This window comes from Uloborus diversus, chromosome 5 (assembly GCF_026930045.1).
Source record: "Uloborus diversus isolate 005 chromosome 5, Udiv.v.3.1, whole genome shotgun sequence".
NCBI lineage: Eukaryota > Metazoa > Arthropoda > Arachnida > Araneae > Uloboridae > Uloborus > Uloborus diversus.
The window spans coordinates 23,252,384-23,268,531 of record NC_072735.1 but is presented as its reverse complement, the minus strand read 5'-3'; the positions used below and the strand labels follow the sequence as shown (position 1 = coordinate 23,268,531).

Sequence of the window (16,148 nt, the reverse complement as noted above, 5' to 3'; positions counted from 1 at the left end):
AGTATTGAGAAAAAAAAATTGGCTCATTTCATCCATTTTAACTATGAAAAATATGAACCTTTATTGGTAAATTTCGTGCAAATTCTACGTCTGACACCGTGGAATTGCCCTATATACAACTGTAATTACTTCTTTACAAAAGCTCAAAATGTCTGTAGTAGGTGCATAAAACTTCTTTATTCACAAATAATCTTGAAAAAGTCGACACAGGCGCACTCTGTTGCTGAAATCGTGAAATACAGTTACTGGGGCATTTTACATGGCGCGGCGTGACACCCCGACCTACTCAATCCTAACTGGGCTTTTGCTGTTGCTGAGTGGAACATAATTTCATATTTCAATGTAAACTGTATTTTTGAAAAAAAAAAAAAAATGCTTGGAGTTTATCTAGACGACTCAATATCAATCCAAAACTTAACTGCATACAAATCAGCTCACCCGTACGTTTGAATTTTAAAGCTTGGGGGAATTTTCAAAATAATTTCTTCACCAGTTCAGAATTTAAGTGCAAAAGCTGATTGTTTTAAGATGCACTTACGTTTCAACTTAAATATAAACTTATATATATAAATACATACTCACACCACGAATAATCATTCCTATTGCTCCACTCCACTGATTATTATTCAATTTACTTCCCCATTCTTCATCGGGAGGTGTAACCAATTTATATCTGAAACATAAACGAAAATAAATAGTAAGTTACCCACTTAAGCCAGGGCTAAGGCAGAACTACATGCAATATATCGACATGTCACTTTGAGACTGCTGTTTCGTCCTTGCCAAGAATTTATCAGTCTCTTATTGAAGCTAAGATAACCACCAAACTGGTAGCTAAAATTAATTTAGCACACAAAGCCAGAGCTCACAAGCAGTCGTATGGTTCAGCTTGAAAACGAATGTAAACATTATACTTGGTGGATACCAGGAACGGACCCCTAGTTAGTAGTAGATTGTTTTAAAAACAACGAGCATTGCGATCAAAGACCACGTTTTCTCTCCCCTCCCACCTAACACGCACATATATCACACGCATATTGGAATGTTTCTCTAAATGGAATGTTATGCGAAAGGCAGAAAAGGAGCACATTTTTGTTCTGACACGAAAAACTCAGATTCAGAAGCAAAACAAATTAATAATCTATACTAATATTATACAGAGAGAGGGCGGATTTTTGTGTGTTTATATGTTCAAGGTAATCCCCGGAACCACAGCACCTATTTGAAAAATTCCTTCATGTGTTTTTCTTACTGAGTGACATAGGCTATAATTCGAAAGAATACGATCAATTTCTTTTTTTTTTATTCAACTTAGGCCCAAATTTCACATAAATTCCCGAATATGGGAGTGAAAAATTATTTGCACATATTAATATTATATATCGTTGAAAAGGGCAGAATTTCCCGCGTTCTAAAGAATTTGTTTCAATGCTCTAACTTAATTACGGTGGGAGTAATTTTCGTTTTTAGCTCGAACTTTTTTAGACTTAGCTGAAATTTAGGCACTACTTTCTTCATTAAAAAGATCAATAAAAAGTTAAGGAATTGTCCCACAGTTTTCTTTTTGACACCATTGGAAAGAGCGACATTTTTTGCTCCAGATCTTTCTCGACCTATAGTCGAAACACTTAGCTTCTATCTTCAAAGGAAAAAAGTAACAAGCGTTTTAAAATCAAATTCGAAAAATGCAAAATTCGAAAACTTGATTTCTTAAACTTTTTTTATTTCGTGTTTCCATGGTTAGGTTTTTGAAATCCATCTTTTGCCCTCGTGGCAAAAAGGAACATAAATTTCACTCTTGGACAGATAGCTGCAAATCTACCAACCGTTACCGGTACGCATGTTTCTGCAATAACTATCTCACGGCGAGTAAAATAATGTCGGTTTGCATGCAAGGAAGCCCGCACGTTGCAGCCAAGTTCAACCACGCCATCCTCGATAGAGATTACGCTGGTGTAAGGAACATGTTGGTGGGATCATCAAAATTGCTCTAGAGTGATGTTCTCTGACGAATCTCGTTTCAGTGTGACAAGTGATTCTGGTCACCAACTACTGTGGAGAAAGCGTGGAACACGTTATGCACAAAAATTTGTTTGCGAACATGATCATTACGGCCCAGGCGTCATGGTATGAGCAGGCATCATGCACAATGGCAGAACACACATTTTTGAATAAGAAAGCGATACGTCGCAAATGTATTGCAGAGATGTTATGCTGGACCATTTTCGTCTTTTTAGAGGGGCTCTAGGTCCAGACTTTCTCTTTACGGACGACGATACACGGCCACTCTGGAGCATTGAAGTGGCAGACACACTGCAAAGCGAAACATTCTCCATATGTAGTGGATTGCTTACTTTCCCGACTTAAATCCAATTGAACTTGCCTGGGAGGCTCTTGGCAGACGTGTTGCGTGATGAAGAACCGTTCCTCCCAGAACAGTACAAGAACTCAAATCCGCATTGAGAGAGGAGTGGGAAAACATCCCCCAAGCACTCTTCAATAATTAGTGGGTAGTATGGAAAACTGATGTAAATTGTGCATCAGTGTCTCTGGTAATCATACATCATATTAAGGTACTCATGTCTCCATCATTCTGAACTAGATCTTTTTTTTTTTTTGTGGTAGTATGAAAATCATCTAAGTAGGATTATTTTTTTATTTTTAAGTTTTTACTTCATTGATGCAGTAATATCTGTATTATTTTGTACTTATAATAAAGGCACATCCTCCCTACTAACTATATATTTCATTCTGTTTCTTTAATCAATAGAAAATTCTTAACTATTCCAAAAAACGTAATTGTTCCTTAGTAATTGTCAAGCAGTGTACATAAAGATTTGAAAGCTACTGTTAATGTGATTTTACACTTTTTTGTTTGTTTGACGAAACATTTATTATTGCCAAAGTAAAAACGTCCGTTTCACTCGCAAAAGGGCTGGGTTCCGGTAGCGTGGTCACTTGGCGCGTTAGGCGCTGAGCAGTTCAGTCTAGGATTATTGTTTTAAAGCAACCGTAAATGTAATTCATTTTTTTGGCGATTTGTTTTGAAAGAAAAGAAACTTTTGATTTGTTTGATTTGTTTTCATCCGAGTGAAATGTGCGACATTTTCTTCTTTTTTCTGATAATGATTTTTGAATGTTCCACTGGATGTATTTTTTTTTTTTTTTTCGTTAGACGGAGGGATTATGATAGCATGGTTGCTGGGCGAGTTTGGCGATAAACAATAGAGCTGCAGAATTATTTTTGCATTTGAAAGATGCATGTCTTTTTTTGTCTATTTGGCGAAATATTCTAAATTGCAGTAAAAACCGCTTCACTCGCTAAATAGAGTTTTAAAGCAACTGTAAATTTAATTTAATGATTTGACGAAAAGTTTTAAATTCCAAAGAAACTTTAATATTTTTTTTTTTTTTTTTTGAAAAGGTGTGTACGCATTTTATACAAAGAATAATGATCATTTCACATTAGAGGGGGAAGGGGCGTCAATTTTTTTTTATTCAACGGACTTCCATTAAATTTTTAGCACGGGCATCGCTGTGTGAGTACTGCTAGTAGTTAATATAGTAAAACAGCTTTAAAATATTTTGTAAAAGAAAACACTTAGCGTGATCTGTCATGTTTAGCCACTAATAATTATTCTTTTTGGCTTTTTTAACTATAAAAGTCATGTCTTTAGGCAGATTTTAGAAAGCTTTGGACGCGTTCGTCAAACTTAATTCCTTCCCAAAGTTACTGTTTCTTTTTCGGAAAAGGTAGACTCGCACCGTATCTCAATTAGTAACGCATTTATTCAGCTTAAAACCAGGATATCTCGAACTCGAATCAATTGAGATCACGCCTTTAACAATCAAGGTGAGCAAGTTTTTCAGACACAATGTCCTTCATGTTAAGTATCCTTATTGGTTTTCGATCATTCAACGAGTAGATGAGAAGCGGTTCTTTCTTTGAGGTGCTCTATATTCAAATGTACTTTGTGAAATAGCTGAAGAAGCTTAGAATCTATACAGCATGATTTTTAATGAAAGAATAAGCGGTAATACGTCATAAAGCTTATACTTATTCAAAGTAGGATCCATTTAACTCCGAAACACCGTTTTGAACTGTCAACAATGGGGTCGTTTCCAAAATTTTAATAGTATTTTTTTTCTGAAAGAGCATGCTTAAAAACATAGAATCTGACCATTTTTTAAATAATTTATTTAAGTTTAATATTTTAAAAAAATTACTTAAATCTCTGCGCTTTCATTGTTTACACTTCTGTCGTGTGACATCACAAATGATGAAATGCCATTCAATGTTGCCATTCACAGAACAAAATATTTAATTCACATCCTTACTCACGTGTATTGGCAACGATATGGTTGATAGCAAGCGTAGAGCGCAATTTTAATTCGCTGCTTGATTATCATAACGTGGAACCGTGGTAGAAAGATGCGCCAAAATGCATCATTTGTGACGTCATAAAGACCACGCCTTGCTTGAAGAATCGGACATTTAAAAAAATTAATTTAAAAAACACTGTTGTGAAAATGAAAGTATTTTCTGGGTCCATGTAATTTTTTTTGCTCATTCTATCCATTTCAATGACTAATAGTAGTACTTTTGACTGAAGGAAACCACCCCATTATCCATAGACTTTTAAAATTCGGTTTTAGGAATGTTCTTCAGCACCTGTGTCACGCTGCTTGAATGGTTGGAACACCGCCGTAAAAAGCTCCTTTCATTGCAGTTTTCAGTTTCGGAAATAAGGAAATAGTCATACAGTGAGGACACAAATCTATTTTCTGTTACTTTCAGTGATGCTCCCATCAATTTTTCAGAGAATACACTCCCAGTAATCCATTACGCACAATATGTGTTTGTGATCATATGCATAGTGTGTCATAATATGAAAAGTCATGAAGCTTGAGGGTATACGCTATATGTTTAAAACATGTTTGAGAGTATACGGCGTATATATGGAGTATACCCTATGGGAACACCACTGGTTACTTTAATGTTCTTCAGCATCTGTGTCACATTTGCTTTAATGACTGGAAAATCATCATAAAAAGCTCCTTTCGTTGCTGTTTTCAGTTTCGAGAATAAGGAAATAGGGAAATAGCCATACAGTGAGGCCACAAATCTATTTTCTGTTCCAGAAACTGAAAACTGCTATGAAATGAGCTTTTTACTTCCTTTTACAAAAATGGAAGTATTGTATTCGCGAAATTTTTTTCTCAAACTCAAAAATCGGCCTTAATTTCCATTTTTCTCACCCCCGAATAAATGTTGTTTTTTTTTTCTACCCGATCACACGTGGATATATGCCTAGGAACGTACAGACACCCAAAATATCCATTTTGACAACCCCCGAGTTAATTACAACGAATTTTCTGGTGACGTCCGTATGTACGTATGTATCTGCGTATGTCTGTATGTGTGTATGTATCTCGCATAACTCAAAACCGGTATATCCTAGAAAGTTGAAATTTCGTACGTAGACTCCTAGTGGGGTCTAGTTGTGCACCTTCCCTTTTGGTTGCATTCGGATGTTCCTAAGGGGGTCTTTTTCCCCTTTTTTGGGGGAAATCATTGTTGATTTCCATGTAAACTCAAGTTGTGTTATAATTTGTCGAAGACTTGGCGATATATCGCCAGTCTTTTGGTCACCAATTTGTCGCCAACTTGGTGACAAATTTGGCGATTTTTTTCTTTTTTTTTTAAATTTGGTTTCAATTTGGCCACTGTTGGTGATATTTAGAGAGTAAACAATTGAATCACGTTAAAATTGCCAATAATGGAGAAATGACATTAAATTGAAGTAAAAGGAAGTCACGTGATGCACACATCAGCTCGTTACGATGACGGTAGTGATTCAAGCAGCTGTGACTCAGATGCTAAAGAACATTCTCAAAACTGAATGCAAAAAGATTTTATCAACACCAAAAAGTTGCGATCTCACATCTCACTCACATTTACTTCATATATCTCTGCAGATTCTTTTTGTACATTTATGCTTTAAATCATATCATAGTAACAAGCTCATTTCCACACCATGGTAACGTGTTCGATACCTCTTCTGCTAAACTGGGTTTGTAAAATAACAATCTCTTGTTTCTTTGCCTAAAAAAAATGCTGTTTAATCTTAATTTCAATCTATTATTTTCTTATCAGCTTACGAATTTAGCATAAAATGAACAGCCAATTACATTTTAATTTCAGAGCTTTAACTGTTCAACTGAGAATTTTCTTTTTAAGATAACATTATATTAAGATTTTTTCATGTGTTCTTCATTCATCAAACGTTTGCCTCTCGCTGGTAAAAGGATGATAAATACATACATTTCAAAGAAATTGTGAACAGTATAAAATGTATAATCATATACTTTACCTGAAATTAAGTCTTTCACTGATAAAAGAAATGATTTCTTTAAAAACACAATTTTCCAAAGTTACTTCTCCTCCTTTGGATTTGACTATCATGTAAGGATCGTACTAAAAAATATTAATTTAATGTCATCAATTTTTAATTATCAAAATACTCTAACACAGGGGTTCCCAACCTGTCGGTCGTGACCCCCAAGGGGGTCGCGAAGCATTTCTAAGAGGGTCGCGACATTATCCCTAGCATAGTTGAAAAATTTCAAATACATAGGGGAAAAATAGCATCATTTTAGAGTAGCATCAATCCTTGAGCACAATGGCGAATCCAGGAGAAAGGCTATGGAACTACAGCAACCTCCCCCCTCCCTCATGCTAGAGAACCTGATCCCATAACGTTCTCTAAGATAATCTTAAGCTTTGGTTTAAGGATCTTAATCTCTGCAAATTTTCGCGAAAAGAGTCCCGAATTCACTTCCTCTAATATCATCCAAAATCGTTTTTGGAACTTCAGTTTAAAATAATTTCTGTGAGAGATTCTCTAAATCCAGATCCTTATCCTGAAAGATGTATTGTAGTTGCGTTTTTAGGACTTAATTATTGAACTACTCCGAGGAAGAGTCCTGAACTCCAACCCATCGAAAAAAAAAAAAAAAAGCCAAAAATGTGCTTTTAGCATTTTAATTTCGTAAAATATTCCAGGGGACTGCCTGCTATTCCCCTTCACACAATTAAAGGTCATATAAATTTTCATTTTAGGTCTTAACTTTCAACAAAAAAAAATCAGGATGAAGGTCTCCGAACCTATTTACTTCTCACAAAAGATAACCTACTGTCATGTTTTTCGGACTTAAATTTAGAATAATTTCCTTGTGAGTACCCGAAATCCTCTCTCCACATCATTAAAACTTGTCTAAAGTTTTGTTTTTGGAACTTAAATTCCGAAAAAAATCTGGGAGAAGGGTGGCTCCGAATCCAAACCTTTTCCCTAATGTTTACAAATAAGGCCTATAATTGCGCTTTTAGAATCTCCAAAAATGCAATTATAATATTATTAATTATAAATGCAATAATAATATAAATAAATGCTTTCTTTCTGATTCAAAAATTTTTCGAGATGATGAATGGCCCGAACCCCTTTTCTTCCCTTAACTGTAACAAAGACACCAAACCTACAACTAAGTTTAATAAGGACACATCATTTTCATTTTCGAAAAATAAGAGAGCATCTCCAATCTATCTCCACTTTTCCTCATCGTTAAAAATCATCTAAAAATTCACTTTTAGGATTTCAACTTCAAGAAATTTCAAAGACCTTCTTTGAGCTTGAACCGTTTATTCAAGTCCCTGATCTTCTTCTCCTCCGAATACCACCAGAGATCGTATAAACTGCAATTTTAGCACTACGATTTCGAACAATTTCCAGGGGAGGACCATCGCAAATGTTACACATACTGTAGATTCTTATTGTTAAATCTCTTTATCCACTTATATAACGCAACTCTCTTAATTTGATTACTCATATGCTTGTAATGACACCCCCACCCCCTTCAAAAAAAAAAAAAAAAAAAAAAAAAAAAAAAAAACGCCCTCCTCCAATTTTTTTAACTCTCGATGGCCTTGTTAAAAGAAAATGCATTCACTCACTTCAATAAAAGTAGGAAAAAGCCAACAATTCTGCATTCGCCACTGCTAGGACGCATGAATTTTGAAAGTATAGGAACATACGTTAACATTATCGAGATTATCTTTTTCTTTATTTCTGCAATTATTGTAGACATAAAAAACAGCCATTAAGCTTAAGTAAAATATGCACCTTGAGCAATTATGTTAAATATGCGCAATGTCTGCGCCAAACCAGAAACACACACATACATTATATGTATAGGGGACACGTAGGGGTCGCGGAATGTTTAGTTATTAAAAAGGGGGTCGCGAAGTGAAAAAGGTTGGGAACCCCTGCTCTAACAAAAACGTAAGGCTGAAAAATTGACTCATACGGATAAAAATGCATTGATGTTAATTCAGATACGTCGTTTGATTTAATTGTAATGTAAGTATCATAATCAAAAGCATTGTGTTCATATCCGTCGTTTTTAACCTTTAAAAAAGTAAGGCTAAAAAAATAACTCTTGCATAGTTAAAAATACGTTGATATTTCCTCTTTTTGATTTGATTATCATGTAACAAATGACAGTAAAAACTAATTAACACCATTTCCAATCAAAATCCACCCGCTTAGGGCGTGCACAGTAATTTTGAGGCCCGTCACAAATAACTTTTATAGGCCCACATCATATTGTTTACCCCTACGTCCCTACACATATTTCATCCTTCATTAAAAAAATATCTGGCCCCTTTCAAGCTCGGGTTCGGACCAACAGGTGTCCCTTCTCCCCCCTCCCCCTTGCTCACGCCCCTGCATCCGCTTAAAGAATTTTGCCCCATTCCTTGCATCACTCTTTGAGGGAGATCGTCCAAAAATATATTCACTAAACTATCGAAACACACGGACAGGCATCTTCCAAAAACGGGAACACTCACGAGCTCATAAAACGGGCAAATCTGTCAAAATGCGACAATTTTCATTAATCAAATTTTTTCTTTTTATTTTTTAGATATATACTGAAAATACTGTAGCTTCCATATTGAACCTTTTAGGCTGAAATGCTTGTAGCAAGAGCAGCACCTGGCCAAGAGGTTTTTAGTGTAAAAGAAAATGACATAAATAATACATTTTTGAGCGAAAATGACATATTTTGAGAACGGTTTCAGAAAAATAATAATTTCGTTGGAGGACCCCTTGCTACCTTCTTATATTCTCGAGAATATTCAATACCTCTGAAAATTTAACTCTTGACTTCGCTGCTGGAAATCTGTTTTTTATTCGCATTTTCGAAATTTGGAAACTCGGTGCTTCAGTGTTCTCAGATTCGATTTAAACCATAGAGCAGGAGTTAGTGAATGGAAGGAGCAAGTCTAATCATTGGCTTAGCAAAGCTAAGGCTAAAACTAGAAGTCACGTGACTCCACAACGGCGAATGATTGACACGTTTTGCGTGAAACTAGCGAAAGAAACCTGATTTTTTCCAATGCTTTTCTTTACAATCTATCACGTGACTTGGGGTCTTTGGTTCAAGAAAAAAAGTCCTCAATCCCTCTATTTTATATCTTCTCAATGATTTGAACAGTAACAATCGAGCAGACATCAGTAAGTACCTAACACTCGCAAGTACTTTTTCTTCGTGCTTATTGCACAGATTTTTTTTTTTTTTTTTTTTTGATGAGGACTATACAATCTAAGTGTTTCGACTCCCTTACATATGATATAATTTACTCCATATACTAAAAATACATATAAACTGCAAATGAAAGAATTTACAGCACAATGAAAGGAAAGTACTTCCAGAGCGAAGGAGGGAGTCAAGCCCCGCCGACTCAAGTGTGGAAAGCAATCGCTTAGACCACTTGGTCACTGAGGTCCCTCGCAAGTACTAAATGCAGCACTCCGATTTTGAAGTACTGTTTGACCACGGATTGTATGTAATTTGGCAATCTGCCAAGTAAAGACGATTCCATCTGAATGAATCTAGCAGGGGAGAAGGGAAAATAACTCTGGGATTTTGATGCACGTGTTTTATAATATCACTAGTGCCTTATTCATTTATTGCATTCTCAAAAATAAAATAAGGGGAAACAAAAATAGTTACCATGGAAACCACAAAAATAAAATAAAATATTTTCATTTCGTTCAGGAACGTAAAATCAAAATGGTAAGCTCAAAACTGTGTTGTGAATAAATAAATAAATAAATTTTTGCCATGAGAATATAGATCGAATATACTTTAGATTTAAAAACTGCTGCTGGGAGCAAATTTTCATTTTTACGAAACTAAGACTGAATAATAGAGAGGCAAAAGTGCACATCTGAAACAAACCAACTAACATCCCTATAAACTAATAGATACGCCCATTTCCGCCTATAAACCGGATATTAGCCTTTCCATGTAATCGATGGTCAGACAGTATAAGACGTATTCTGTCAAAGAGCACAATTTTAAAAGGCGTGAAGTTGTAAGAGAAAAGTAAATTTATGCATCGCTGTGGCACACTAAAAAAAAAAAAGAGTGTATTAAAGAAAACCAAATTTTTACCCAACCAATTTTAACTGGTTTATTTTCAAGCTCTAAGGTACACACAAAATATTTATGAGAAAAAGCATGTAATTTACATTTAAATGAATAATTATTATTTCTTGTAGTTTTTGAGACAGATCACTTAGCATCGCGGGTGAGCGATATGTTAAGAAATTAAAGAATGGTACTACATTTTCTATGAAAAAATAAATAAGACATAAACTTTAAAGTACAGTAATTCTTACTGGCAGAACTGCAATCCTTAGTGTTATCATCTCTAAATCGATGCTGGACATACGGAATAAATTTAAACTTTGTGACCACAAAGCAACAGGTTTCAGTCGCTGAGTTCCGTTTTCGAAAGGAAAACTTCTCCAGAAAGTGTACTCTTCTTCTCTTTTCCTTGAGCAACATCTTGAGAGTCCATTCTATAAAAAAATTAAGCACTTTAAATATATTTATTATCCACAAAGCACCTATACTGCGTGCATGGAAAAGATAGACCAGAAGTTAACAAACAGGTTGTCAGAAGCTTTGCCATTATGCCACTTTTGGAGATTTTCTCTGGAATAAAAAAAAAGTAAAACAGTGGAATTCGCTTTTCCCACCTACTTGGCACCAATTTATTGTCGTGCAAGTCAAAACACGTGATTGACGTCACAAAATGACGCATTTCTCTGTTTGCCTCTAGTCTATCTTTTCCCTGAAAGCAGAATAACGGCAAAATCCAATATCCACAATAGAACCTTATGCCTAGTTGTAATTTTTTTCCGCGCGAGTCGTTATTTAAATTTGGAAAAAAAAAAAACAAACAAACAAACAAACAAACTTGTATCTGATCAAATTTCCTAAATCTGCACAATTAGATTATTTTCCTTTCAGAAAAAATTCAAATCCCATAATAAAAATGTTTCAAATTCTATCATGAAATATTTTTAGATTCTTTAAGCGAACATAAAATAATTAAAAATAAATAACATGCTGCGTTGTATTTAATCCAAAACTGAGAAGGGCTAAGAATATCTAAAAATAGTCATCGCTTTTTTTAAAGAGACTCTTTCTAAATTGACCTGTATCTCTAATAGAATCTTTCAATTCAATCTTTATCCACTTCTCTACACGTACTATTCGCTTGAAATTTAGGGTTACGGCACCAGTAACAGACAAGGGTCCAGTAACAAACAGTCATAAGTTTGGATTTAAATCATAAGAATTTTATGTGGGTAAAACTGGTGTTGCTGTGGCCCGAGAATACGGCGCAACCATCTAGGGTTTATCAGATTAAATTCTATGAGCCAGTTGGTATTTACTAAGCAGTGGTGGAAGGTACCACGAGGTCAGCTGGTGTTTCATGTTCATTTGAATTAAATAAAGCTTTGGTTCTAACAATGAAGAACTTTTGCACGTTTTGAAGAGAAAAGGGGGATTTTGACCATTAGTCATTCTTTCGTCATCCTATCTGATACTGGGTATCATCAGATTTTTTCGGTGTCTGTTATTGAGGATCGTACCTTTTTTCCAAATTATGCAAATAAAAATAGAATTAACTAATTCAGAGGGTCTAGAAGCGGCCAAACGTTAAATGAGATGTAGTGTCGCATAAGAGATAGTTCAAAAATTCTAAATACATTAAAAGGCACAGAACCTGAATTGAGTTAATCTGAGAGCGATGTCTTAACCATGCCTGTTACTGGTGCGGTTACCTTAGTATACGAGATGTGACCACATAGTAAAATTTTCAATCCTCATATTCATTAACTAGTGGTACCCGCACGGCTTTGCCCGTAATAGAAAAATTAAAAGGTCTTATGGTTCACCTGTATATTTACAAATAATGTATGGTGAATTTTCTCGCCAATTGGCTTGTACTCATGTTACGGTTCCACGTTATGATAATTTCGTATCTCGCCAATGGGCTTGTGCCCATGTTACGGTTCCACGTTATGATAATTTAGTAATTTACTCGTACATCTTATGATATTTTTGTTCTTAAAATTGAAATAGAAAAAGAACCACATCGAATTTTTAAAAAATTGCGTCTAGGTGTACACCCCCATGCTACAAACTAACTTTGTGCCAAATTTCATGAAAATCGGCCGAACGGTCTAGGCGCTATGCGCGTCACTTAGATCCAGACATCCACACATCCTACAGACATCCAGACATCCTCCGGACAGAGAGACTTTCAGCTTTATTATACGTAGAGAAGAAAAAAGATAAAGATAAAGAATAACCGCAAATGAAATTTTTAGTAACATTTTCGCATAAATTTGCTATAAATTCTTAATTGGTATTCTATCAGTTTTTTTTTCTAATCTAAACCTCCTGTTTTACTTCAAAAGCAAGCATTAAAGGCTTTTTATACTGAATCAGTCTGAGAGGAATGATGAACTCTCATATGTAAGCTGCCGTGGGCACGTAAACAGCAGTATCTGCAGAAATGAGTTTCTGAGCTGTTTGAAAGAACGCGTTTTGGATCCCATACTAACAAAAAGGAAATGCTGGAATTGAATTTGGCTGGATTGGAATTTTTTTCCGGCGGAAATCAACTAAGCAAGCTTCTTTACTAATAACAATGCTGAAAGTCTTTCTGGAAGACTGGATATTTGTCTGGATCTTTGTGACGCGGATAGCGCCTAGACCGTTTGCCCGATTTTCATGAAATTTGGCACAAAATTAATTCGTAGCATGGGGGTGTGCACCTCAAAGCTATTTTTCGAACATTCGATTTTGTTATTTTTATATTCCAATGTAAGAACATTTTACCGAGGAAATTGTCATAACATAGACGAGTAAATTACCATAACATGGACGAGCAAATTACTATAACATGGGCGAGCAAACTAAAGCTAACGTACTACAAATGACACAAATGAAAAATTATAATTTTGCAGTTGATGCCCTTTTCCTGCCCGTGGAATGGCACCTTCGTCTCGAGAACAATCGATCATGTTCTATTCAATCGAACTCTATCTACCAATAGCGCAACAATAAATTACGTTCTTCACATCCAGAAGGTAATTTCTCGCAGCGCTATTGGACGATCAACTATCAAAGGGACCTCTGGCCCTCAAACCATGAAGGACTGCGTGCCAGGTGCCTTGCCTTCAGAAGACAACACAATAGATGGTGGTGCCATCTATGGACAGTTCGAAAATTTAGAACCAGGCCAGGAGCCGAATAATTTTCTGGTCTGGCATCCCCAGAGGTATCGTTTCACTTGGAGGACAGTTTGACCACGAGCATATTTAACGTCGCCCAGTCATGACGACCATTAATGACGACGGTGGATCTTCGATCCAGCGAGAATCGAACCCAAGACCCTCCGGCCCTAAGTCCAATGCCATACCGATCAGGCCACCACGGACAATTGGACGATAGAGTTGGATCGACTCGAACACGATCGACTGTGTTAGAGATGAAAACGCCCCTTAGACTGTAATCGAACCAGTTTGAAGCTTTCGATTAATTCACAATACATTTGATTTATGAAAATATAAATGCATAACTTACATGTATGTCTGAAATGACGGATTGTCCTAACATTCGATATTCTGTTGATAGATTCGAGCATTTAGTAGCAGTTCGCTGGCTGTGGTTTCCGATGGGCAAAAACTACATTAATTAGAAAAGACAATCAAATTAAGTTTTAAGCATGTAATTTGCATTCAAAAATCGGATGGAGCAACCATAAAAGTTTGTAAATTTCATTTATCAACCTGTTCAATCACCTGCTGTCGAACTTCATATTAAAGCAAATACAACTAAATACTAAGGTCACAAAAACACCTTCATTCCGACAAGAACTATATCCTTACTATACATTTTTAAATGCTATATGAAGTTAACTATATGGCAGTACTGATTATGAGTTTTTGGTTTTATTCTATTTAAAGATATTTCGGTGAGGAGTCAGCGATATTACCTGCTGAGTGTCATCACCCTACTTTTCCGTAAAAGTAAGAGTATTGTCCCTTTAAGGCACTTCGCCACGCCTCTTCGAACGCAGAGTTTCATTTTACGCGGGGGTGATCGGTAAGCAATCCACGCGCTTCTAAAGGAGACAACCAGACACCCTTAACTTGGGCGCGCATTTTAATGTGCAAAAAAAGTCTAGTGTCCTTTACATTACTTGTTTCATTTGTCTGTTGTCATTTTAGTTATTCTTACATTTTAAAGACTGCTGCTTTACAACAAAATGCTATGCTTTGAATATACATTCTGCCGAAAACAGACAAATAGAATAAGATACCATGTGACGGGGGAGGAGTCAAGTGCCTTCTCGTGGAAAACGGACAATAATGGGGTGGTTTACATCAGTCAAAAGTGCTACTTTTAATCACTGAAATTGATAGAATAAGCAAATAATAATAATAATAATAATAATAACAACATGGAGCGAGAAAAAACTTTCATTTTCGCAATGCTTGATTTTTAATTATTTTTTTTAATGTCCGATTTTGAAAATAAGGCGTGGTCTTTATGATCTTACAAGTGATGTACTTTAGCGCGCTACTCCATTGCCGCTCTAAATGTTTTCGCTTTGCTGTAAACCGCGTTTCCAGGTTTTTACACTGTACGCTAATGGCATCAGTGAATGACATTTCATCGCTTTTGATGACATGTGCTGAAACGTAAAAAATGAATTTCAAGCTGCTCACCAATTAAAATAATTGTTAAAAAACATTAAATTTTTTCAAATTATTTAAAGAAATGGGTAAAACCTATGTTTTTAAGCATGCTTTTTCAGAAAAAAATACTTTTAAAATTTCGGAAACGATCCCATTACCGAAGAATGTCCTTGGGCTCATATGTATATCACGTTTCCACGTTATGATAATCAAGAGGCGAATGAAATATTGCGCTATACGCTTGCTATCAACCATATCGTTGCCAGTACACGTGAGTAAATATGTGAATTAAATATTAAGTTCTGTGAATGGCAACAGTGAATGGTATTTCATCATTTGTGATGCCATGGGCAGAAGCGTAAACAATGAAAGCGGAGATGATTTTTTTAAAACATTAAACTTAGTCAAATTATTTAAAAGATGGTCAGATCCCATGTTTTTTAGCATGCTCTTTCAGAAAAAAATACTTTTAAAACTTTGGAAACAACCCCATTGTGAAATGAAAAATTCTCGACAAATTGCTCACATTCAAAATTTCGATAAATGTGACTTACTTCGATTGCAGTAGGACAATCATCTAGATGAACACGGCCATTGGTAACGATGATCAAATCAACTTCGTATGCTCTGACTTGATGTAATCTTTGCTGCCACTTTTCAACGCTGTCAGCAACCAGTACCTTAGTCCTCTTATTGTGCATGTTGCTTTCCAGTAGCTGTAGATGAATTACAAATATCAGAACATTGGACCCCATATTCTCAGAAATGCATCCTCATATCTTGCGAACTTTTTGTTGTATTTGACGAAGTTGATTCGTGAAAAATGCTCCGATTAAACTTATCGTCAAGTGAGTCAACTTTTCGTGGAATTGGCGAAATTTTTGGCATGAGTTCATTTGAGCGTGAGTTTTTGATTCAGTGAGGAAAGAATCGTCGCAAATGACGAACTTGAGCTAACTATTGACTAATTAGTAGAGGGGCTATGGTAGAAAATATAGCCGAAAACTGCATTTAGTG

General features: G+C 35.6%; 1 protein-coding gene across 1 annotated transcript in view; it reads right to left on the bottom strand.

Moving 5' to 3' along the window:
* The window catches only part of LOC129222490 (ionotropic receptor 93a-like), a 31,508-nt gene extending 15,676 nt beyond the window's left edge, over positions 1–15,832 (bottom strand). The window contains exons 1-4 of the mRNA XM_054857004.1: positions 15,686–15,832; positions 10,746–10,928; positions 6,375–6,478; positions 583–673 (exon numbers count right to left, since the gene is read on the bottom strand). Coding sequence (XP_054712979.1) covers positions 583–673; positions 6,375–6,478; positions 10,746–10,928; positions 15,686–15,832 — 525 coding nt within the window. The remainder of the gene's footprint in view (positions 1–582; positions 674–6,374; positions 6,479–10,745; positions 10,929–15,685) is intronic.
* Between the last annotated feature and the right edge of the window lie 316 nt (positions 15,833–16,148).